Below are 26,571 nucleotides of genomic sequence, written 5' to 3' on the forward strand. Positions count from 1 at the left end.
CTCAACCTGATTTAGTGGAATGGAAATGGAACGGAAATAATGTTATTTTCGTGAAAATGTGTTTTGAAATATCTCCTGTAGGTGAAATGTTTTTAGTTGTATTGATAATCATGAAAGTAAATTAAGTCAAGTAACGTTTATTTTGAGACTTGTTGACAAGTATTTTCTCTACGTCATCTAGTGGATTTAATAATTTCATATTGTTTTAGTATACAATATTGGAGCATCAGAAATTAAATGAAAAATTCAATTTCTATGTATTATTAAATCATCTTATCGATTTATGTTTTTCTATGTTTAACTTTTTGTTGTTTACAATCTTTGTTTAAAGATGGACTCATTTATTAAAGAAAAGTAATTTCACTTGTATGAGACAACAAGGGACTTATTCTTTGTTTTGAATCGTAGTTTTAAACTTCAGTCTCTCAAATCTTAATTTTTAAGCCTTACTTTTAAATCTTCGTTTTAAATTGCGTCGTTAATTTTAAGTCATACTTTTAAAGTCTTAATTGAAAGCTGCGTCGCTGGATTTAATATTTTATATAGTCTTAGTTTTACTATCTATGTGAAAATCGATGCTTTATCCACAGAAACAGATTCTTGGTGATCTTCTTGCTCTTTTCGTTGGTCTTTTTGTTCCTTTCATTGGTATTTTTTTTTTTTGCTCCTTTCGTTAGTTTTTCGCTCTTTTCCGCGATTTTCCGAATCAGAAGTATGTGGAAATATTGAATTAAATTTTTCGTTTGCGATTGCAGAATATTCTATTCTATATTTTATTTGTAACTTCAAAGAAGACTGTCGTTTTAATTCAAATCGCTATTATATTGAATCGATAACGTCACACGTGACACAAAAATGATAAAAAAGAGTCAGATTAAAGATATGTACTTCCGTGGGACACAGAAAGGCATTGTATATCACGCGTATTCTGTTCTTAATCAATGGTGCACAGGGCCAAGCTAATTAAAAACGTAATTCTGAGACGCCGCGAGAGATTAACATTACCGCCGCGCAATAATGAGGTTGCCTCGTTAGTTGGTAACGTTTGAGAAGATAGCGTAGACTAAGAACATCCGTAATTACTTTTCTTTGCTCATGACGCAGCCGTTTTCTGGAAATTCTTGTGTATATTTATTCCCGGAGGATAACAGCCTTTTATTCTTTCTTCGAAGATATTCCTTAATGTCTCGAGATTGGAATAAGCGCTCGAGAATGATCATAAGGTGACGTATGTAAGTTTAATGTGTTGTAATAAGCGTTACGAAATGTCTTTTGTATTAATGTCTTTTATGTAATATCAAAACGTTAAACGTTTCAGGAAATAATTCGTATTTTAAAGATAAATTATTAAAGTAGGGTAAAGAAAAAGAAAAGAAAAGGAACCGTGTAATTGCGATGCTATTCTTCTGTTATTTAATTTCTCAGTGGCATTAACAATAACGAGACAGAACAGCTCTTTTCTGTTCAATTTATTAATGGCATTAACAATAGTAATGGTCACACACATACACAGTACAAACATGACTGGTCTTTTATATGTGTAAGACGAATCATTTATAGAAAGAAAGAAAGAGGTAGTTGAAGCAGAAGAAAACATCGCGAGATTATGGCAAAACATGACATCTCTACTTTAAACAAGTGAAACGTTTATCTACTATCCTAATTCGAGGAAGCTTTTGTCACAGTTTTCTCGATAAACAACTTATAAAATTGCGCTATGTTTCTTGGGATATTTTAATATTGTATAATAGTGAACGAATATATAAATTTTAATTACGGTTTAAACAATTACTATACGTGAGTAGTTGTGGTTAATTTAATGAAAATTGTAGCAGTATCATAATGCAGTATAGAAAATTTCGTAGTAAACTCTATATGTAAATCAGTGTATAAACTACACGAACTTTCAGATGGTATAGGTACTTTATCCTTTTCACGCATGGTTAACAATAGTTATAACTCGATCACACGTACGTGTCATTCTTTACGTTGCAGCTTCTTAAAATATTACTCTCTCCTCGCTTTCGTAGATCAACCTCAACGATGACGGATGCAGTACATATTTATCCGAGTCGGTTAACAGAATTTCCTTACGTGCTCAGAGAAGACATACACCTTCGGGTTGCCTGATTTACGGCGAATTTTCAACGAAACTTCACTCGATGAACAATGGTGTACGTTAATAAATGCAGCATCGGTAAGTTTCCAAAAATTTCAACGGTAGTTTCTGACCCGTTTAAAAACTTGCTGCGGCTGATTTTAGTCAAGCGTTAATAAAGAATATTCGACCAACCGACAAAGTTGACTTGCACAGAGAAAGAAAGAGGGAGAAGAAATTCTCGTTCAAACTAAACGAAAAAATAATATAAGAGAGAAAATGCTCCTGCGGTTTACGTGTGTTCGAAATGAATAAAAAATTACTCAGTGGAAAAAAGTATATTGCCACACATTCATAATAAAGTTTCAGAGCTGTTAGGAGAGTGTAATAATTTCTTCACTCTGGTTCGCGTGCTCGCGACTCCCGAACATGCGCATAAATATCGTGTAGACGCGAAAGAACGTATAAATATATAAACGGGTGTTTCGGATTAAAAAAACAAACAGTTAAATGAAATATTTGATACTGGCGCGCCAATAAATCTTCCATCGTTAACCGCGCTGTTTATTTTATGCACAAATAGTGGCATCGAGCTGGAAACTTTGATTTCGTAGCCGCCACCATCGGATTACACATTTGTTAACGTGATTTTTCTTCAAGCTCGAAAACACATGATGCGGTCTGTTAAACGCATTTATGTGTACACCGTCGTTCAAAAGTTTAGGCTTGTTATTTTATGTTGTATTCTCGATATCGTAGCGTTCACGATGCAAATTATTTCCTTCCCTCTCGGAATACGTGTAACAATATGGGCGGATTTCTACGAACGAATAAGTATATAAATAAATTTCTATAACTTTCTATGCAGTTTGCAGTTCGAAGTTCGAAAAACGATCTTTTCAATCTCATTCTTTTGAAATGTCTAACGTTACTTATAAAGATATGGTCAATCTATGTGATTTTAGGATATCTGTAGCTCGTAAATAAAAAAAAAAAAAAAAAACAAAATACGATTACTGAAAGCAATTTGAAAGTTGGTTCCCACGATATCACACTGAAGAGTGGTATTTTCAGAAATTCAAATATTAAAGATACATAACAAACAGGGAAGTTAATATTTCCAACCTACCAACTGTAATATTATCTTAAATTTTAACCATACATATATAAATATATATACTAATTACCCGTAATCACGTTAATGTTTCACTAACAAGCCCGAAGTTTCCAATGGTAATTTCAAAAGTAATATACATATACACAATACCACAAGATGATATCGCGAATATTACCGCCTTGCGTTTCCACAATTTTCGCTTCGAATATCGGGTGAGAGGATGGAACGTTTTACCGTTGGTGATTACATTTTCCGGCTGCCGTATGAAATTTTAACGATCGGCTACGCTAACAACAGAAAATATGTTATCGTGCTACCATCTGATGTTTTAATTTCTCCGATAATCCCCATCGTTTCGGCGATTCGATCCGCGAGTAATTAACTGCAACACGACGCTTTTGGTGTGTCTGGTCGGCTCTGTCTGCGGTACATGGAGCATCGCCGACGAAGAGTGGTTATCGTCGATGCTCTGATGTTTCGACAATGACTCGCTTCCGACCGACAGAACCTACGACAACAAGAGCTCGGTCGACATAAATTCGAGCTGACCGCAACGCAAGTGTCGTTATTATCGCGCCACTTGCCACTAACCGGGATTAATATCCCGACCTGGCTAATAACTAAAGACATTCCTGTTATGCGAATGTATACTCGTCGTGCGAATACAATCGTGAAACAGCTGGAAAATATCAATGCGCGTTTGCAACGAATTAAGCCTATAACTGCGAGGCATTTACCGTTCTTTGGTGCTGGAGTCAAGAGTAAATACCTGATGATGAATAAATACTCGACAGATGTGCGATTTTATTGAAATTTTAAAAAACTTATGAAAAGAACAAACATTCGAAAATTCTGATTTCAAGCGTTACGCGTTGTATGTGTGAACAGTACGATTCTCGAGCTCTGGTTGCTTCGCTAACAGGTTCACCGACTTTTATGTTAGTCGTTTCATTCGTTTGTCATTCATCGAAGCTTCACAATAATTATACGAATCTTTTCATATTTCACGACTCATTTTGTCATGCATACAAATACCGGTAGACACATTCAAATATGCATTCATTCCATAAGATTTCTATAAGAGGCTCTCTGAAATCCGACGAATAAAAACGATTGCGTCATAATCATCGCAAAAATTACACAAACATATTCATTAAGTAAATGTGAAAAGAAAACAATGGTAATGTATAGCTATGCTTAGAAAGCTCACAAGCTGGCAACGAGCCTTGGAGTTTCGCTGCTTCCGGTGATGCGCGGCGAATCCTGTTGACTGGAAACATCCATGTTTCATCGTGTTTCTGAGAGAAACGCAGCGAAGTTGAGTCATTAAACTTGACCCGACGTTTCGTAAACGCGTTTGCGCTTTCAGCTTCACTTCTGTAGCGCGGTATTAACTTGTAGTATATGTATGCTTGTTTATACTCGCTTCGCATTATACGGCCGAATAATGCTGACGACGCGTGGTATTAACAGGCCCACGTAAAATATTTTGTACCGTTGGCGTGCATGCAGGATATAGGGTTGAAAGCGCCTCCAACATCTGTTAAATTGTATGATTAATGACTTTGTAACGAACTTGGGTGAAGTTTCGCGGTCTCGAATGTTCGTTATCTTTGGTACTAGGTCATGGATTATTTGTTGTAATGTCTTGGCAGAGTTATGGCGAAGTGGCAGAGTGAAGGGATTTGACCACTTGTGGCTTGGAAAGTAGATTGCGTTGTAGCATTCTGCGGTAGAATGCATTTGAGATTTGCCAAATGGGAAAGATTAAATTAATATGAATATGCAATTTTGAAACTTTCTAATACCAATTGATTTACCTTTTAAGCATACAAATTTATTTAAAAAGCTATATTCGATAAAACTCTGACATTAGATATTCGTTGTACATATTGGATATTTAAAAATCAAGAAATTGTATCAAACGATCACACTATGAAAGTGTTACGATAATAAAAGGTTTGTTACTGCCAATCTTCTCGTTCGATTTAAAAAACTTCAGTGGAAAAGATCTGGTATAAATAATTTGAAATCAAAAAGATAGCGTAAAAGGATACTTTTGTATTACAGAAACCTCTCACACCCGAGTTTGGATTAGAATGACTGAGGGAAGGTGATCTCGAATCGGAAGAGTCTAACATAGATAATTCTAGATTGAAAGAAGTTAACAAAAGCAGTCATAGATGAAACAAGAGAAGGATAACGGTAGCTTGGTTCAAAGGCAGCGCTAGATCTGCAACTCTGCGTCAAAACGAATTACTAAAGACGGCTCCAGATCAAAGGAGACCAACGTAGTCAAGTTCGGATCAAAGATAGATAATCCTGACTCAAAGAGTGGCATGGAGAACAGTCAATTCTGACTCAAAGGGGTTGGGACAAATAATACGTGACACAAGCGATACAAGTGACCCTAACTCAAAGGGACACGATGCTGGCAGCCTTACTTTCACCGAAGGAACTCCGTACAAATAACGTTGGAGGAAACTGGACAGTCTACTGAACATCTAAACGAATCGATCTCGATCCTTGGACCTTGAGGTGGCGTATATACTACGTACGTCCAAGAATCCAGGTCATCCACACCAAATCCCGGGGACCAGCACTGATCTAAATTAAGTTTCTTGGCTCTGTGGTAGTCTGTATTAGATCCCTTGGGTTTAGATTGATGTGTCGAATCCAAGATCGTTTGTATCTATTACTTCGAGTCCAGAAAGGTGTCACTATCGAGTCTCCTAAATCAAGAATGATATATCGATTCTCTTGAATCGACGTCCGTCTATATTGAATTTCTTAGGGCAAAAATCATTTAAATCTGGTATTTTATATCACAGTTATAGAATTTCATGTGATCTGTTCAATATTCAAATTTTTTATTCAGAATGCTTTGAATTTTTATATTAAATTCGCAGAGTTGGAATATCGTTCGAATTAAAAATAAAATTTAAAATTAAATTCGTTGGACATTTTGACGCCAAAGCTGTTTACGGTAAATTTAGGATATCGATCGACGTAGGATTCGAAATGGAAAATAGAGGGCAGAGATTAACGACAGCATGGCTCACTGCAATACTGACAGACCGTAGGATACATAGCATTCTCACCACTGAATTGACAATGTTCGACGTGTCTGTCCAGCGATCGAAGTGGCGTCCAACTAAACTCTCGTACTATTAATTTATCGCTGGAGTAAATGAAATGCACGTTGCATTCGATAGAACATAATTTACAAACCAAAATTAATGCATCGCGTGGAAGATAAGGTTTTCAATCTTTGTTGAATCGTGTTGTTACTCCGTTTTCACGCTAACAGATTTTATCTTCGACGTTTCATTTCGGAACAGATCTTCATTTGCATGCGCGTACACCTGCGTATCCCACGATCGGACGTGGCTGCGAATACGTTAGTTTCTTCATTGCAGAAATTTGCAGGAGTAATTCGATCGATTCTATCCTGTCATACGAACGATTGTGTTCAATGGTTGTTTCGTTGTTTACCATGAATGCTGAATTATTTGTGCGTTATTAATTTCATGCGCTAAAGTTTATTGACGTTGAATAAATTGTTAGTGAAAACGAATTTTCGTAGTTTGCCGATTCTAAAAGAATGTTGACCGCAAAAGATATTATGGTAGTAGATCATCTTATGTTTCTAAAAAAATCAAACGTCACTCAGGTATCTTTTTTTAAGAAATATTTTCTCTATAAACGATAAACCATGTACGGTCGAATTTTTTATAGATTTCATACGAATTTTATTTGTCCAATTTGATTTCCACCGATTATTTACACGATCGCGTAATAATTCATCGGGAAATTTTATCTGGCAACTTCATACGTCGTCCATATTTATTTCGCTGTTTGGAAGCGTTTGGAGATCGTCCAATTTCAACAGCGCCGCAACATTGCAGATTTGTGTAACGCGTTACAGGCCGCGTCTGTATTTTGTTAGTCTAGCTCGAAATTCTGATAAATGGTTATTCGATGAAACGTAAATCCTCCCCTCTGCTTCTCATCTCCATTTTTTCTTCCCTTTTTCATTGCAATATGCTTTCCTCTTTCAAAGCAACATGCTGTCGGTATGCAACAGAAATTAAAAGTTAGTATATGCACGTGAAAGATATATTATTTATTCAATAGTTTTTTACATTTTTGAATATGCGAATAAATATTAAAGACATAAAAATTACAAATCCTCTATCAAACGCATAACATAAAATGTATGATTCTTTACAAATATCATAGGTGTTTGGAAAAAATATTATTATTATTGTTATATAAAATTGTATCTGTACGTATGAAGGATTTTGACTAATTAAATTTTACCTGTAGTAAATATCCTTTAATTTTAGAATTTAGGCGATTCTTATACTGTTGTCTATACCTCATTTTATTGTACTTTCTAATATTTTTACGCATTCAATTTACTTTGTTATAACTGTTATACTTATTATACTCTATACATTATTCATTATTTACGGAATAGAATTCGGTTTGCATAATTGTATTTGCTGTCATAATGCTAAAATGCACGCGATATTCCATATTAATGCACGATCAAATTCGGGCCATACTTTGATCAGTGTTACACGATTTTCCCGTGAATTTTAACATTTACTTGTTTATTTAAAACACCAAACATATTATCCCGAACTATCTCATCTCCCCATCTCGTTGATCTATCACGAAATTAATCCAAATTTATGTCCGACTAGCTGTATACGTGTTTTCGATGCTCAACTGTCATGGCAGAATGGAATTGTTATGTCCATAATTCAGGCTGAAATTTATGAAAGCTAGCGTCATCCGGTAATCCCGCGATATCCGAGTTATGTCGTTATATCATTATAGTTCGCGAAACGCGAGTGTTATTCATTGACTTCGCAATCCCGTGAAGAACTTGTTAAATCTGTCTCGGTGCAACCATCTACGTCAAACTGTTCGGACAAAGAGCGCATAGTGTGACTCAAACTCAAACGTTTCTTTGTCTAGAACGGATTTAACAGTTTACCGATGTCCAATTGTATAATTGTCGTATAAATTTGCTCGCAATCACTTTTAGAAAACACACACACACACAGAGAGAGAGAGAGAGAGAGAAGGAGAGGAAGAGATTTTTGCTGTTCTTCGAGATTGCGTCGGCGTCAGTCCGGACTGATTGCATATACCTTGCCTTCCGGTTATTCCGCGCGACTGCGTTTTCCCATTGTCGCGATTTGTCTGACTTAACTGGTAATTTGCACCTTGACAAATGGTTCCGAGCTTGCACTGAAGTAGGTATAGTTCATAGTTTACCGAATTATCGGAAAAGTAAATCGTAGCTGGTGAAATTTCTATAAAGAAGGTATTCACGGTTTTGCAACATGAAGATTAAATTAATATTAAAATCAGGTTTTACCATGGCTAGATTAATATTAAAGATGTATACGCTGACAGACATTAAATATTTAAAAATAGTCACGTTATTACTATCTACATGTCTAATGAATAATTCATTATCCAATTTTATTTTTAGATTAGAAAATACATCACTGCTATTTTAAATACTTTAGATGTATATTAGGAATATAATTTACGGCTATATTGCGACTATGATACCACTTATAAAACTACGATCCACTCATAAACAGTTTACGCGACTCTTGGGGTATCATAACCCATGTCATAACTTGCGAAATTTGCGTGTCCGATATTTACTTGCAAATTCGCTACACGAATACGACCTCGGTGTCCCTTGACTTGTAAACACGGGTCGCATTTATTCCTTAAAAGCGAATATAGCAGGAGAAAGCGATAGCGCAGTCTGCCAGAGGCATATGCATGAGATAGACGGCTCGGTGTGCAGATTGCACCGACATGAATGACGTTTGCAAGCAGTTATCCAAATTTACATTTCATCGATACGACACCGGTAAATGGTTGTATCTGAAGTACTTCCTCCGGAATACGGTTAACCACCAGCTGTATCAACGTTGCCAGACCTGGTAATTAATTGAGATCACCGAGCTAGCACCTACAGTAACAATCGTCCGCCGATATGATTTTATTCGGATTTCAAGTGCAGTGATAGGTTCCTGCATACGAAATGTTACTTTACCGAAGTATGAAATTAACAGGTTGGCTATCGTATAATTAACTCTGTTCAGTATTCAGTTGTCATAAATCATGTTAGAGAAATGGTAATTCGCTGTAATTTAAATTTGAAAATTTGAATTTTTATTTAAATATTTAGATTTGAACTTGACCGTATGAATATAAATATGTGTTTGAAAATTTCTAAAGAATATTCGAATTACGCTGGTAACTAAATACGTTAATATCTCAATATACCACAAGATTCACAATTTAATTATCATTTGCTATGTATTGTCATATGCATATTAACTAAATTTCTCTTGCAAATACATCCAGGTTGGTAAACATCAAAACACATGCATACATAAGTAATGTAATTTAAAACGAACTTTAAAAACTTCAATTCCAAAACGTATCTCAACCATGCTGTTCAACAGCGATGAACGAAAAAGAAGAAAATCTAATACAAGAAAATTTCGAATCGTGTTCGTTATATCGTAACGTGGTATAAAGCGTAATGGCAATGCATGTTAAAACTCTGCTGTGAATAGGTTCTATAACGAGTCGCGTACGGTTACAGGGATTCGCGCCTTTGAACCTTCAACCATGCGATAATGGACACAGCAAATTCGATTGGAATTCTACCGGATTACTAGCACGTTGCTTAATGAAAAGATTCAATATTTCTGTTGTTTTCGTTGATTTTACCGGCTTTACAGAGCAGCAACATTTTCTTGTCTCTGACTGGTACCTTTCAAGTCCGTAACCCGATGTTTCATTCATTTTAATTGCCTCTTTGTAGATCTTACCGCGTTGCAACGAGGTTACCACGGTAAATAACGAAGAAACATAGTCGGCATTTAATTGTGCATTTCTCAATCTAGTTGGTATCTTTCGAGGAACGTCAACCTCTGCCTCCGAGGTGAATAACAGTTGACTGTAAATTGGTACAAAGACCCCAGCCGAGAAAACCTCCGATGGAAATTATTGAAACGTTATTTCTCTTCGTCTTGATATTCAAGTACAAGCTAGTCGCGCAAGGACGGAAACGGTTTATTGTTGGTTGGTCTTTGTACCGGGAAGTTCAATTTGGTTTCTATTGATCTCGTTTAAAGGTTTCGCCGCTGGTTATTGTCAGTTTGTTTGTAGGACTCAAAGAATAAATATTCGCATATAGCCGTTTGCTTCTATTTCCAAATTCAACGTTGGAAAAGGGACTGAAGTGGATAAACAGAGGAACTTTGAAAGTTTCTATGTACACCAGATCAACATTGAAATTTACTTGCTTAATCATACCAATATTAAACCTCCTATTAAATTTCATCGCTTCGAAATTAATAGTACAGATATGAACACTAATTTACTTTGGTTTGATACAGTACGAAACTCTTTTGATACTTGAACACTTTTCTACGCTTCTCCAAATATTTTCCTAACCTTTTAAATCTTCTTTTCTGTATTTTCTTACAGAAATCTAAAGAGGAAGAACATTCTTTTCACACAAGTCATAAATATCGGAAATCTTCAATTATTCCCATACTATGCTACATATTCTCTACAAAAAATCATTTACAAAAAGCTAGATTTACAAATCAAGTGCTCCTTCAATTATTCCGACAACAAGAATACACGAAACGTTCGTTGAAGTAACACGTTGCATACTCTATCGTGCCTGGCTTAGATTTCAATGACTGGAGCCTTCTATGTACGTGTATTTATGTACATGCATATGTATTTCTCAGGACATTTCCTATACATATACGTACATATAAGACACTCATATGTAGAGAACTGGCATTGTACAGCTGGAGACATCAACGAGGAAACTCCCTTAACAGTATTAACATTTCAGGAACGTGCTCGAACCGGATTCTGAGGACACCAGAAACCGATCCCCAACAGATTATATCAGCCACAGGCAATTCTGTCAAGATGATACGGCGAATTCACACCGTAGATTCGTATTACTGAGCTATTATCCTCCGTTAATACACATTTCTCGATGATTCGCTTATTATCAATCGCGAACAACGAGTAAAATATTGAATTTTACTAAATTGCCTTAGAATAAATATATCGCAGCTTTGATCATTATTTCTAGTTATTACTATTTTATGTTATAAGATGTACTACTTAAAGCGGATCACTTGACAGTTCTCTATAGTTGCGACGATATAAAAATTATTTTGGGCGCAACTGAAATGATATCAAAGACATGATCGAATTTGCTACAGGTAACATTTTAATTTGAGAATTGTTTCTTGTGAATTATTATTTTACTGAATAACTTTTAATATTTTCTGCCATTCTATTTTCGATGTTTCAAACAACTGATTTTCATTCGTATCCTGTGGTACCTCTTTGTTTTCAATAATTCTATATTCTCTTTTAATAACATTGAAATTACATAATATATTGATCACGATGGTATATTGTTTTATTTCTACATGCCCTGTTCGTTTCGTATCTCATTTTCAGTTAATAAAAATATTGAGATGTATAATTCATTCTGGAGTACCCTGATGTTAACACGTAGATGGATAAAACGAGAAACATGTCTGTTTTATAACCTTTTTCATGTTCAAAATAATTAAAGATTTCGCGAAGATGAGCAAAACGAACGTAACCTCGTAGATATTAAAAGATACACATACTCTACGGTTAATGTACTGTAGGACGTCAATTACCTAAGCGACCATGTACAAATTATATGGAAACTGATATTCTGGTTATCGATTATTCGATTATGTAAATTGAAATGCCAAAGCGTGTCAAATGATGCAAAAGGGAGCATTATTCAATTGCATACGTTAATGAAAGAACTTGGGATATGTTTGGAAATGGAATATAAAAGTAGGAGCTGTTCTCACTTTCCGATTTAACTTGCATTGAAATTAAACCATCCTTGTTTTTATCCAAGTTACAATATTTAAAAACGTGTTTTCTGGTTAACAAATTAATCACTCGACTTACATTATCCAATTAATCAACTTCCCATTACATTTGCATCTTTATTCGTCGCGCGAACGCAACATCTCATTTACGATTCTTTCCAATCAATTTAAGTTATCGGTTTCTGTTTTTCAACATTATGGTTATAGAAGAGAATTTCAAAAATTTGTTTAATATCTTTTTCGATACTATTTCTTCCACTTAGATTCAAAAAATTTACGGAATTTCCACAAAAATAAATGTTCGACCGTTCGCAGAGAGACGCGATCGCGAACAACAGGAGTCGTAAATTCTCTTTACGATTAGATAATCGATGCCACGAAATGATCGATCCCCTATTTCGATTAGGATAATAGAGATGGTTGAACTGATTATAACACTGAAGTGACAGGTTATAATATACACTTTATTCCAACAACTTTGTAGACATAGACAGTTACGCTCGGTGTGTATAGATATAAGCTAAACAGATGACTGAACTAAGGCTGATAAACCAGTCAAGACATTGACTGGCCAACGCATGAAAAACCGAAGATAGATGTTGACTGATCTAAAGATGGAAAACCAATGAAGTTCGGTGACGATGCTGTGGCGGAGGAAAGCTATTGATGGGTGTGTCTGGCGCACGGGACCATTGGATTTGTTGATGGCAATTTTGGCTAGGAAAGTGAAGGCAATAATTATTGCTTCTGTTCGGATAAGAAAAAGTTGGTGGACAAGGAAGGGTTCTAGCCGCCCCCGAGAAAAAGTTGGTAGCGGGAGACATCGTACCTTTCCGGAGTAGACAATAAATTTAAAGAACACTTGAAGTAAGAAGATACTTGTTTGATCTGAAGGACCTTAATTATGAAAATGTCAAGATTTATGGTGGGTCCTTAAGATTATTATCGCAATGAGGGTGTGTGGATATCTAGCAACCATCTTATCTGCGGCGTGGAGCTTAGTTTGTATAGAGAGTCACCGGACATAACAATAAAAGTTCCTACAGTTTAATACATTCCATCTTGTCAGACTGGTTAAATATTAGATTATGATATAACAATACGTGTATATAAAACTGATGAAAACAATGGGAGGCAAATTGTTCGTTTGTGAAACTTGCATCAATGAAGCGACAAATTAGATTCTATTGTTAAGTTCAGAACCGTACAACAACGTTTTCCTCTGTTATGATCAAAGGACGCGAGAAACGGTAGAACAAGGCTCTTATAACTTATTCCGTGTACACAGTTTAAATTTCTATTTACTTTTACATCGAAAGTTTCTCGCCACGACGCAAGCAGCTCGCGCAAGTTTAACAACTCGTCGCGTCGGTGGAAAGAGTAAATGGCTTTTTCTTCGCTTGACGCGGCGGCCGAGCACCGGCTATTACTTACGAAACTTTCTTATCCTTATGCCTGTATCTCGTCGTTCTGATGGCTCCCTTAACGAGACGGAATGCAACGACTTCGAAGCCCCGTAATAGTGCTGCGTTTTTCACGACTACCGTTTTCGACACGTGATGCATCGACGTTGCGAAGAAAACGGCGCGACGTAGCAGTTCGACGTTTCTTGCACGCCCAACTCGAACGAGAACGATATTTCTTGCATCGTGTGTTATGGACGAGCATTGTTTTGCGTGGACTAACTGATGGTTTCACTTTTTGTACGTATATATTTTACACAGTTAATTCTATGCCTTCTGTATATACGGGGCTCACGAAAGTATTTGAACGCTTAACACAGAAAAGATTTTGTATATCGTATGTATTACATAAAATATTTTGAAATTTCATTAGCAGCGTATACAGACACGACAAAAATTTTTATTAAATTTCAACATTTTCTATACATAACACATAATATATTTATAAGAAGGTTCTACAAGTTTTCGAATAATTGCACGAACTGTCGTATATTTTTTATAACAAGTAAAAGAATAATAAAACAGTTCGAAACGATTGGTGTCTGATCTTGATTAATTTGCAACCGTTTGTAACGAATAGAATCATACCAATTTTCGTGCAGCAAATCATATCACTATTTCGCGAGTTCCATTTTTCTCCATCACGGAAGAAAACTGGTAACGATTTGAAACTGGTAACGTGTCTGAATCGAGACAGCAATGCAAGCGACGTCGACGAGGTTGATAAATTCCCGTGGCTTCACGGTGGGTGAAAAAAAAAAATTTGCGTTCTGCGCATTCGTTTCCTCCCTCGAACGAAATTTGCGACGTAATGGATTTCAATTCTTTTTTCCCGTCAAGCGCGTTCAGAGTTTTGAACTTCCCCTTTTTTCCAACCGCGAGTTTGAGAAAAAGGTATATCATGATATAGCACGCAGTTTATCGGTCTGTAACTTTCCTGAACGTGATTAGGATCTTTACGTAAATTTTACATTTTTTGGTAGATTTAACGGGATTGAATAGAAAAATTTTATTCTACGTCTTCGATTTATTTTTGTGTCTTTTATCCATTTTCAATATTTAAACCACGAGAAAATTAGGATTCTTAGGGGACAAAGAAATGGTCTACATATTAGCGGGCGAGCAAGAAATTAATTACGAGCAAGTTTGACGTATTGATCGCAGTGATCGTGTGTTCCTTCGTAGAATCAAATTTGTGGCGTGGTATAACACCCCAGCCCCTTGGATAATTAGTTTGATCGAGGCGAACGTTACGCCCAATGCTTACCTGGAGATTGGGCGGGCAATGATCGAGCAGTTCCAGCATGTGCCTGATATTCTGTGCGTCCTGAATTACGAAGTTGAGTTCCATGTCGAATTCGCCTCCCACCAGCTGTAATCAGAACAAACAAATCGTTATTAGAAGCGTGTTTCAATATGTTCTATCATATTTCAGACCTTCATCGAGTAGAGTATAGATTTCGCACAGAAAAATCATGTTTCTTTCTAAAATAATATCTATCGAACCTCTTAATATCGTAACTCTAATTTTAGCTTTTTTAATTCAAATATATTTTTGCTCAGATTGAAACCAATATTTAATGAAAATCAATCGCAACAAATTTGACGATCCCATTACCCTGAAGTCTATTCCTCTATCCATCCATAATTTCAAGGGATGTTTCCATTTAAATCGATTTCGTTTGAATTTATGCTACTTTGCCTCCTCCCATCCATTTAAACTCGCAGCAAAAGAGGTAATGCCTGTCGAATCGAACTGCGTTTGGCCATATAACATCCGTATACACATTTCCGACGGGAAGGTCCAACACATTTAGTAAACGAGCGTGCACTGGCAATGAATTTCCAGTCGTGAAACATTCACGTCGTTCGTGTGCAAAAAATTTATGAGTTTTCTCATTGGTCGGGAGGAACGATGACTTATCGATACCAAAAGACATAAAATACGATGGACTTCGGAGAAAATATTTTCGACAGAAACAACATGCAGCGTGGATTTAAATATGAGCTTCAAAAGAAAGAAAACAACTTCGAACAAGCTGTTGAAAGCATAAGATTAAAATAAAAATATGAAATAATAAATTATAAGCTGGTATGGTAGACAACTTATTATATGTAGTATGAGCAAAGATTTCGGGCTTTCGCGTGAATTATGTACGTATCGTTGCCTATAGATACAAGGGATACGGAAGCACTGTGGAAGCTCATTTAACGCCCTCGTATTAGACAGATCGAGAGATTAACCATGCCGATTCTGAGATGCCAATAGGACAGACGAGAGATCAGTCGGCTTAATTGATAGCCCTTGTCCACCCTATTTTTATTCTACCATCCTATAGAATCTGAGACAAACTATTATCGAATTTTTACTTCTTCATTCCCATAATAAGGTAGTATCAAGATTAATATTATTAATTAAACTGAATATTACATGAACTGAACATTTTTGCAATGTTACAACAAGATTTTAATGATTTAATAATTGTTCGTGGACACTGAATATTGTCATAACGATTGAATTATCTACATTAAACTTACAAAGACACTTATTTTTCATTGATGCTACTACTACTGTTTAAATTCTATAGCAAATTAAATCGTAGACCACAAAAATGCATTCGATGCTACCTAACCTTCTCTTATATATCGCACAGAGGAGCGATAATGAATCGTTGGAAATTCGAGGCTATGAGTTTATGAAGCTACCTATATGTGTGCACTTGTGTTCCTGGTGTCTTCTTACAGAGAGATGGCTTATGTACAGCCGAACCGGAAGCTCTGTCTCCATGGGGAGAGCGTAATTTCCGGTGGAGTATCTCTTCCTTCGCTATTCCCTGTCGTGCCTTCTACCAAACACTAGCCCTGATGAATCGGTCATGAATTGCTTATATCTACGTGGACGAGACGCGGTCACGAGCACTTTTTACGATCCGAAGTTTCTAAAAATTCACGAATAACACGCTGATCTGTATGAAATTGGAAAAAAGTAGCTTAAAATTTGAAAACCAGCAGAGAGCGTTTAAAATATTTTATAACCATTATTAAAGAAATAGAATCTACTCAGAGATCTGTTTTACTTACTAAATATTGTAAGGGGAATTTTTTTGGAAATTTTATATATTTTTACATATAATGGATATCCTACACAGTTTTGCGCTATAAACGTACATAATCTAGTAATGACGGAAAATGTTACAACGAATTAATAGCGAATGGCCAAATTTTTGGTACTTTTATGATCGTACCTTCAAACTTTGATAAAAACAAACTGCATTGCTTCTTCGATAAATAACTTCTAATGATATTATCATAACTGCCCTGTATCTCTGATTCACCTTCTGTTTTCGACTGTTGAAAAATGCAATATCGTTATCGTCGATTTCCATTTGTCAACCCATTTTCCATTACCACGTTCAATCCTATTCGAGCGAATTCCTTGAGCTACATAAACATTCGGGCGAAAAACATTTCTTTTTATGAAATTCTCAAGATCGCGCACGAGAGACGAGCGCAATAAGGGTTAGGCATTGACCCTCGTTCTGCGGGCGATTCGTTTGAAACGCGAAGGGGTTATTGCCACACGGTTTTCCCTCTGCTGTCTTGACTGTCACGTAGTCGTCGTTCACGAGCGACCTCCGAGAAAAATAAATTTCGCGGCAAGAAGCCAGAGGTTGTTGTCACGAGTGCCACGCTACGACGATTTCACGTTCGACGCCGTGGCTATCTTTCCAGACAATCCGCGTCTTTCGTTGAAATTCTGAGTGTTGGTATCAAAGGGGATGCTAGTAGGTCGTTGAAAAATAGGAGGGTTACCAGAAATATCGATCTCTACCGTTTGCCAAAATGCTGCTGATATGTGCGAGATGAAACGAGATTTTGCCAAGTATTTGACGAGGCGAAGTACAATTTCAGGGCATAGTTTGAGCCCTCTTTTGTGGTGGATGGAATTATAAAGGCTGTTTCTGTTTGAACAGTAGTAACTTTGAAAGAAGTAACACAACGAGAAATTCATCATTTAGTCAATAGTACCCTTCAATAGAAGATTTTTCGAATCGAATGTACTAATAAACAAAATTAGGATCACTATTTACTAAAAAGGCGTTTAAACATGTCTATCCATTTTTCCATCTCAAGTTTGAACAACAAAAACAATTTTCGATCAGCTGTGACAAATATGTCGGTACAAGTAATCGGAGTTAGTATCTAAAAGAGATTGATAGGAGTTTTAAAGCAATAAACTTTGTTACGCCAATAAAGGGTAGACATAGTCTCCGTGAAAAAGAAACTCCCGACAAATTATCTTCAACCCTTCTCAAGCCGATAACAATTTCAAATAAAGAAAAAATATCGTTTCTATCCTTAACACCGTGTCGCTTCAAACGAGATATTTCTCTCTTTAAAATAAAGTTCCAACTGCTACGTACCGGGTCCAACACTCGATGGTAACGCATCCCATCAAATTGATTGCGTCAGAACAAACAGAGTCTCGATCGATTGAATTGTTTTTCTACGCAAATACTCGCCAGCGAAATTTCCATAAACAACGCGTCTACACACCACACCAAAGGATCGCTTGCTGTAATAAACTACTCTTTCTCTCTCTTTCTCTCTTTCTCTGTTGAACCATGCAACAAAATCGAAAGAAGAGAAAAGAAATATATAGACTCGCGTGACTTATGATTTTCGGCTATTGTCCGATTCCGCGCGATAGTACGCGGACTGGAAGCGTATTTGACCGCATCCGCACACTAACTCGTGGGAAAATGGGCGTTCAACGGAAGGTAGAATGGGATTCGGTGAATTAGGGCCGGTCAGCATTGCCGACCGCTAATTGGACACCACTGGCTTTTACACCTTCTATGTTTCTGTCAGTGGAAAACGGTCAACGAGCCTCCCGGTACGTGCCAAATTTGCTTATTCGGCAACGAAAACAGTAGGCTTGCTCATTTCGCGAACCACGAGATATAATTCTAATAAGAACAACGGGATGACTGTGCCGATTGTGTTTCACTGGAGAATCGATATACGGCACAAATTATCAACTAGTGATACAGTAAATGGTCCTCTTGGATTTGGATATGAGGATGAACGCTCAGATAAGCGAATGGTTAAATCGCGGGATGAACGTTGAAGATTCCGAAATGTTACACGTGGATTTTAGTAATTTATTTTGTAGTATAGTTAAGAATCTATTATATATATAATAATTTAGTATATATATACAAGTAAATATTATAAATAATTGGACTATGGATTACTACTGGAGTTTGTAATTACAATATTATTAATATTGTAACTAACGTGTGCAAATACGCGATCTGTGATACGTAAATATATATTCTTAAAAGTTATTATTTTTTTTTAGTTAAAAACAACTTCTAGATCAATACTTTTCACCCTAAGCTAAGGAAAGTAGCCAACCTATTTCTCAGCAAAGGTATCTAAACTTCAAATGTTAAATCTCTCAGCTGCTATGTACATACTATAACTCTCTTCCTTAACCAGCTGCAAACTGCGAGTGCCTACCATGTAATTGTTAGGTGAAACTATTCCAACTTTAGTTAATAACGCGTCGTTATTGAAAGCCGATAGCTAATTTCGAATGTTCTCCGCTACGTTACCGAGGCATAATTTATTACAAACTGAGCTAGCGGCCGCGTTTCGCCAGAGCGGGTAAATTTTCTGTCGGAGAATCGATGGCTGTTCGCGGACTTGTCTGGTTACAGGATAATATATTCGACGATATTCGGTTGGGTTCCCAAAGGACTCGTCCAGTTCACGCTGTTCACACGTGAAAGATCTTGATCGAGTTAACGCGCAGGCCCTCGCAGAGGCTTGTTTGCACGGTTTGAAAGGTTTTCAATTGCCTCTTAAGAATGTATTATGTCGAGGGGGACTTCTCTCTCTCTCTCTTCTTCTTCTTCTTCTTTTTCTTCTTTTGCAGTGTTGTAATCGTGATACAAAAACAACAGCTTTCGTTTACTCTCACGAAATCGCGTCGAGTCTGTCAACGCTTTTGAGTACGTTGTTAAAAAAAACTATCGAAAGAACCTTACAATCGAATTTCGTTGTTTCTTTTCTCCTCGAAGTGGTTAAAACTTGGATCAGTTTCTGAGAATTGCTGATACTCTTTGGAATATGCATATTGGATTGTTTAAATGGGAAATCTTTCTAATCTCTTGGCTTCTGTCTGGTACAGATGATTTTGAAAAACAATTTCTATTTCATTTATATGGATATTTCTTTAAGTAGTTCATCCTTGTTTCGAAGAATCCTTTTTATACAATGACGATTTAATGACATTGTAAACTATCACGCTTGGCGATCAGATAGCCGAATGATATTTTGAGCGGATAGAGTGTTAACGTTGACGCAAAGATCTGAAAGCGTATTTGAGGATGTCAATTCTATAGAGAATTAATGTCGGGAAGCATAGTTCGGACGGTAGTTTGAATTTGTGGTGCGTGACGTTCTGGTTATTGTGGTAAGCAATTCTGGATTTTATAGGAATAAGCGTGTGTGATTGAGCTCGTTGAATTTATCGAAGGGTGTTCACTATCGCTTGTTATAATATTTGTTATGCATATAATTGTAATTGGTCCAAGTTAAGATAATAATCGACGGTCAACTAGAAAATCAAAAGCGTGGATAAGTGTAAAAATTATTTACAAAACGAACAGATTTGGCGTTTTTTAAAAATTAAACAAATATATTAAAACGGTTATTAATAAAAATAAATTATAAACACATTAAAAATGTTAAATAATTAGTAATGAAATAGAAAGGTAAGGACACCTACATTTGTTTTTAAATTTCTTTTAACTCGTACGTGATTGATATTATAAATTCTATTTTTTATTTCCTACTTTCCCTATTTTCAATTCTTCCTTTAAATCCTTTCTGATAACGTACTATAAAAGAAGACCACCAGTTACACGTCGAGTAAAATGGTTTACCCGTATAATTCCTCGATCCGGTTCGATTCGATCGACCTTCAGCAGCAATTTTTTCTATAGCTGGAAACCCCTCGTCCCGCCAAAGTAAATTCTCCGCGGGACTATACGCCAGAGGTTATTTCGACGGAACATTTGCAAACAGAATTTCAGCGGGGGCAGCCTGTTGTCATCGTTTCTCTTTCTTTTCGTTCCTTTTCCCTCTCTGTATTCGCATTTTTCGTTCTCCTTTCGCCTATCCAGTAAGCCACATCAATTGGCTCGCTATTTGTTTCAGCGACTCCTTTTTACTCGTAAAATAAAACCACATTTTTTCGTTTCGCTCTGTTTATATTGATAGTAAACAGTTTCAATGAATTATATATGTTACATTATATATGAAGAGCTTAGGGAAATATTAAATTGGTAAGCATAAACATTGTAATGCTAAGGAAACATTAAGAATTTTTCAAATGTAAAGAGAAAGCGACAAACACGTAGAAATAATAGGAATCCTCTAAAAGATTAAACGATAAGGAGAAATAATAGATTCGTAGTGAGTACATAAAGTACTTGATGAATAATTCAGATTGGCGCAAGGATGGCTTAGCATTGGCATCTATTTACTTGCATTAATCCCTAATCGTTCCTCGAATTGGCAGACAGCCACTAGCCAGCCGGTTGATGGGTGACCAATTTGATGAAACCCGTGAGATGTCAGGCCGGGATCAATCTTCATTCTCGAGAGCAATTAGTGTTCGTCGCGAAATCGGTGCTAACCCCGACCATGCACCTCTGACTCCATTTCATTGGACGTGTCTTGATAGCTTATATTTAATTAAGAGACACTGGAGCACACGTTGAACAGTCGATAACAAGTTATTGGAAAATTTAAAAGCTTGAATGTATACCCACTTCTAAAATTTGTGATAATGGAAGATAAAATGCGAGAGGAAAAGAGAAAAATGGAATCACTGCTAATTCAGACTAATGAGATGATGAAATGTTATTAAGTTTCAAATGCACATACCTATGTACGTATAAATATTCCAAATAAACAATCGGTAATTTTAAAAAATTACATAATGTAGCAAATGATAAAATCAACAGTAAAGGTATTTTCCTTTACGATATAAATTTTATAATTCCATAGTAAGTAATACTTTCTTTTATCTCTACTTTAAGTGCATCACGGTATGTTTCTAGAATGACAAATCCCTTTGCTCGATATTTTTTATATAAAAGCACGTCATTACAAAAGCACACGCACAACATAAATCATCCATCACACACGGTGCATTATGCATAACCAGGTGAATAACCCCGGCTTTTAACCCTTGTAGAAGCAAGATGAAGAAGAGGAACGCGAAGCGAGCTCATTGGCTATGGTACGCAACCCTTGGCCTCTCATTGCTCGTCTTTTTCTCTTCATAAACCTCATGTCCTTTCTCTCTCTCTCTCCCTCTCCCCCCCTCTCTCTCTGACCGACATTCATATTTAAGCTGCGTTCCTCCTAATTAGGCCGCCATCTTGACAAGCTCTAAATTCACAAGCATTGTTCTGGTCGGGCCAAGTCATGCTTTCGGTCCTTCTCTTTTGGGAATGGCCAACGAATATTCCAGACTTTCCGTCTTTTCCCTTATCGATTATAAAAATACGTATTGTTCCCTTTAGGCGTTACGTCTTTCTCAATTAATCGACACACCGCCAAGTATTTTTGGTTTGGCCTCATTGGAGCGAGATGTCGGATTATTGGAATTTCAATATTTTTCGAAAGTTTGCATTTGGCGAAGATAAGTTTCTTCATGCTTCTTAGATGCGAATTCCTTTGAGTAGAAATCATTTTCAATTATTCTTTATTCTAAATTAATTATACGGGCAGTGCTTTAAGAGTACTACGTCAAACTATTCGTGTTACCATAATCCTCCGAGACGTTCATGAACTTGTTGAGTGATTGTTAAGCAGAGTGGGTAATGAGATCTCGAAAGCATGGACACTTTAACCGTCTTTCCCGGTGTGTATCCACCAAGAGTTAACGACGTTGCGCAACGATGCTTCAGCGTGAATGCTTTTTAATGGTTTTCGTCGTTAAGCGCGGCTACGTCGGAGAAGAAAATGAAAATCATCCTATCGACGTTCATGTTCGAGGTAAAGTGAATTCCCGCCTGAAATATTTCAGAGAAGTATAACGCGGAGTTCTTGCATCGATGATGAACAACTTCATCGAAAATACAAAAACGAGCATTAACCACTTTCGACGAGTAAGTCTCTTCGTTAGTAGACTTCTCTCGGCAGCTTGTTGTTCCTCAAAATTTTCTGTATCATATTAATTTTTTGAACTCGTGTGATACGAATAACTTTAATCGAATATTAAACCAAACTTATTAATTCTTAGATTCATTACAATGATTTTAAATGGTTCCATGAAAATTTCTGAAATATTCGTTAAGAAATACCTACAGATACAACTACGAAATGATTTGCATTCTCATAATATTTCAATAAGAATTCAAATTCCTCCAATAATGGGTTCTAAAAGAGGTAAAAAAGGTAAGAACCCTCAAAATAACCATATCCAACATTGACATTATCCGATGTACATAACCAACCTGAAACTTCAATTCCGCGTCCTTTGTAAAGAGGACGGCAACCTCAACCAAAAGAAACCCTCGACACCCACCATTTCCCCAACTTCGTCTCGAGTAGTGAGACGATCGTAGAAATTACCAGCTCGCAAACAGGATTCGTATGCGTCGCGACGAGTCGAGATATCGAGGAAAGGGATCCCTGAGAGCGGAATTGGACCGCGAGGGTCTGCCACGCAAGCGTTCCGCCGGTTTCCAACTGGAAGTAATACTCGCTCTCTGGCATCGAGATGCCGGCTGACGTTCTCGAGGCTGCATCAGGGAGTATGATAGGGTGGTCCCGACCGAGACTCGGTGTAAACTACGATTTGCATTCGGAACAATGTTCGAGCCCGGGTCAATCCAACTGGCCTGTGTTTCCACGTGTCGAGAAACGTCCCACCTCCAACCCGCCGTATTTACGAAACGGTCTAACTTATCCTCCTCACTCCGTTCTCTCTCTCTCCCTCTCTCTCTCTGTTATCGAACAATCCACGGACGTGGACCGAAAATTGCTCTGGGTTATCGTCCTGCGTCTTTCCGGAGGCCGAATATATTTCTCTGGTCGAGCAATTATTTCCTGATTATTGTTGTGAAACACGCGCTTTTATCTTGAGACTATGTATTTGTGAATGCTATATTAGTATGTGTCCATGTGGATAGATAACGCGGTTTAAGATGGGTATGTTTAATAAATTTTGTTATTTTTCGTAGTCAGTATAATGGTTCTGTGCTCTATTAACGCACTGTTAGATACAGAAAGCATTTGCACATACTCATATTTTCTAATGAAACGATATTTTTATTACGACACGTCTTTATTATTGCAGCTTGGTCTATATAGCACGAAGATTAGCTTAAAAATTTGATTCTTCAGTAATTGGCCATCGGTCAAAGTTTAGAAATTAAAATTAATTGACGATAAAAATATCATCCTGTCGTGTTTCTTACAACGTGTAATTAACCAAGTTACAACTTTTTCAACATTGGAATTCGAGTAAAAATTCTTCTACATCGACTCACCGCGTGTTAATTACATGTTTTAAGATTAACAAGCTTCGTTGGCATTCGTTTGCTGAAAAAGTAGAGAGAGAGAGAGAGAGAGAGAGAGAGAGAGCTGACACCGCAGTTACCCCGTTTCGTGGTGCGTGATGAGCTGTAAGCATCGGTAAACTCGAAACTGAGCTGTCGGCCTCTAATGGGCCGCAATTAGTAGGCTTCGTGACGATCGGCCCCTAACTCCTGACTGTTTCCTAATTACTGGGTATCATATTCGCGCAATCATCGTATGATGTTTATAAAAAGCACAGGATGTCATATTTTTACTCATTTAAAAAATTGATATACAACTCGTTGTTTATCTATTCGATAAAGAGCGAAAACGAAGGAAACCAGTGTTTCTTTAAAAAAATATTCCAGATGATGAAGGTGTAAAGTAAAAACCATTGCAATTGCGATTACCAAGCTTATTAACAGTCATACTATGCATAATAATATTAGACAACTTATTTTTCTCGTTCGCAGAGGAATCGCTAATACACGACAAAGAAAATATGAATGTAAAAGTGGAATCGAGTGGAATAATCAGGACTGCTCGATACCAATGAAATCTTTTATCGTTTCTAAAAATAATAACAGTACGCAATCGATATAGAGATGTTGGTGAGCAAGTGAATGCATTAACGCCATTCGATATTCCTGATATTAATTCAAGCACGGATTTCATGGCAGAGCCGGTGTTTGCCAATTCATCCCTCTTCGGAATAACAAATGTGCGAAAGATTGTTACTGTCACTGATACATGGGAGCATGTCGCGTATGAAAGTACAATTGACGAGAATCGATCGTCGCCTGTTCGTAGTCGTTGGACATTTTTAATCGTTGATTAAAATGTTGAATTCATCATTGGATTTCATAAAAAATTATTGTTTCGGGGATTCTGTAAGCACCAACGTTGCAATGGAGAATGTAAAATAAAATATCGAGAGAGTATTACACATTTTGTAAATTCTACAATTGAAATTTCTACATTTTAATAAACCTGAAAATCCCGGGGAAATATGTTGGAAGTTTTATTCGTTGTAACAGAATAGTCGGAGTAAGTCGATCATTGTAATTGAGAACAAATAACAGAATGTTTCTCTCAATTTACCAAAGACCTAGTACATAATTGAGTCGATGAATAATTGACGAAAAACAATTAACACGCGCCTTTCCGCGCTGAAACCGTGGCTCGTATTTCATTCCACGTGGACATTTCGCGCTGACAACCATTCGCAATTAGCGTGGCAACAGATGGCCCACGAGCTTTGGGAAACCGTTTTCGGGTTAATTTCGAATTAGAAAGTTCGATTCTCATCGAGGAGAAAAATGGAAAATTATTTGATTCCGACTGTTCTATGTACAATTTTTTATAACTCTATGACTATTGGTTTTTATACAAATATATAGAAAAAATTTCACATTTTAATTAACGCGCAGGTTCCTCTTTTTAGTTCAAGCAATTAAATTTGGTGAAAGATTATATGTATTAAAATAAAATACAACATTAAATACATAAAGAAATGAAATCACATATACGTGGCCAAATAAAACCTCTCATTCATTTGTTCATTTTCTCTCAAATTTCTAATGTTTCATATACATTTCGTTTCATTTGCATAAACGCATAAATCTTATTTGGAGGTTTTACATTCCTGAAAACTTAATTTTTCTTTATTATCATCCAGTACCGTCTCCTTGGACCAAAAAACGATTCAATCGACGAGCATACCACTGACCCATACAAACGAGAGCCAGATATTACGTCCGACAACAACAAACGCGATGATCGAACCTCTCTATCCCTTTGTGCTGGTTACTTGGGTTTTTCACTCGCAAGAGGGTCTTGTTAGCGGCCGGATATAATAACACACGGGTCGCGCGAGCCACTGACTTCTAATCGGGACGAGTGGCCTGGTCGTGGCGAGCGTGCTTTGAGTGGTTCATCTCCACGCAATGAAATCTAGTGGTTCAATCTGGAGGTACTGGCCAGCCACAGGGTTGTTTGTGTTCAATCGTGTTAGCTCGGACCGGTACACGAGCACCATTCATCGCAGAGAGAAGCGCTCTCGTGCAACGCAGAATGCTTTCTGGTCGAATGGGAATTCACCTGGTCTCGTCCTATTAACTGTCCAGTTAGATGCGGTTCCTTCTAGTCAAAAGTATTTTTACTGACCAGCAAGACACTGTGAAATATTATTCACGCATATTTGTTTGAGAATTTGTTAACACCGAAACAGTTTGTAATGAGTGAGAACAGTTGTGAACAGGAAGAGATCCTAAAAGCAAAGATGTATCGAGAAACGGGAAAATTTTCCGTTTAACGTTT

At 36.8% G+C, this 26,571-nt stretch overlaps 1 protein-coding gene across 13 annotated transcripts in view; it reads right to left on the bottom strand.

Annotated features, from left to right (window-relative positions):
• Nucleotides 1-26,571, bottom strand: part of LOC126876727 (neurobeachin) — a 412,554-nt gene that overhangs the window by 130,982 nt on the left and 255,001 nt on the right. For all 13 annotated transcript variants that reach the window (XM_050639624.1, XM_050639622.1, XM_050639619.1 and 10 more), the window contains exon 2: nucleotides 14,912-15,016. In XM_050639624.1, coding sequence (XP_050495581.1) covers nucleotides 14,912-15,016 — 105 coding nt within the window. The remainder of the gene's footprint in view (nucleotides 1-14,911; nucleotides 15,017-26,571) is intronic.

Source organism: Bombus huntii, chromosome 2 (genome assembly GCF_024542735.1).
Source record: "Bombus huntii isolate Logan2020A chromosome 2, iyBomHunt1.1, whole genome shotgun sequence".
Classification (NCBI taxonomy): Eukaryota; Metazoa; Arthropoda; class Insecta; order Hymenoptera; family Apidae; genus Bombus; species Bombus huntii.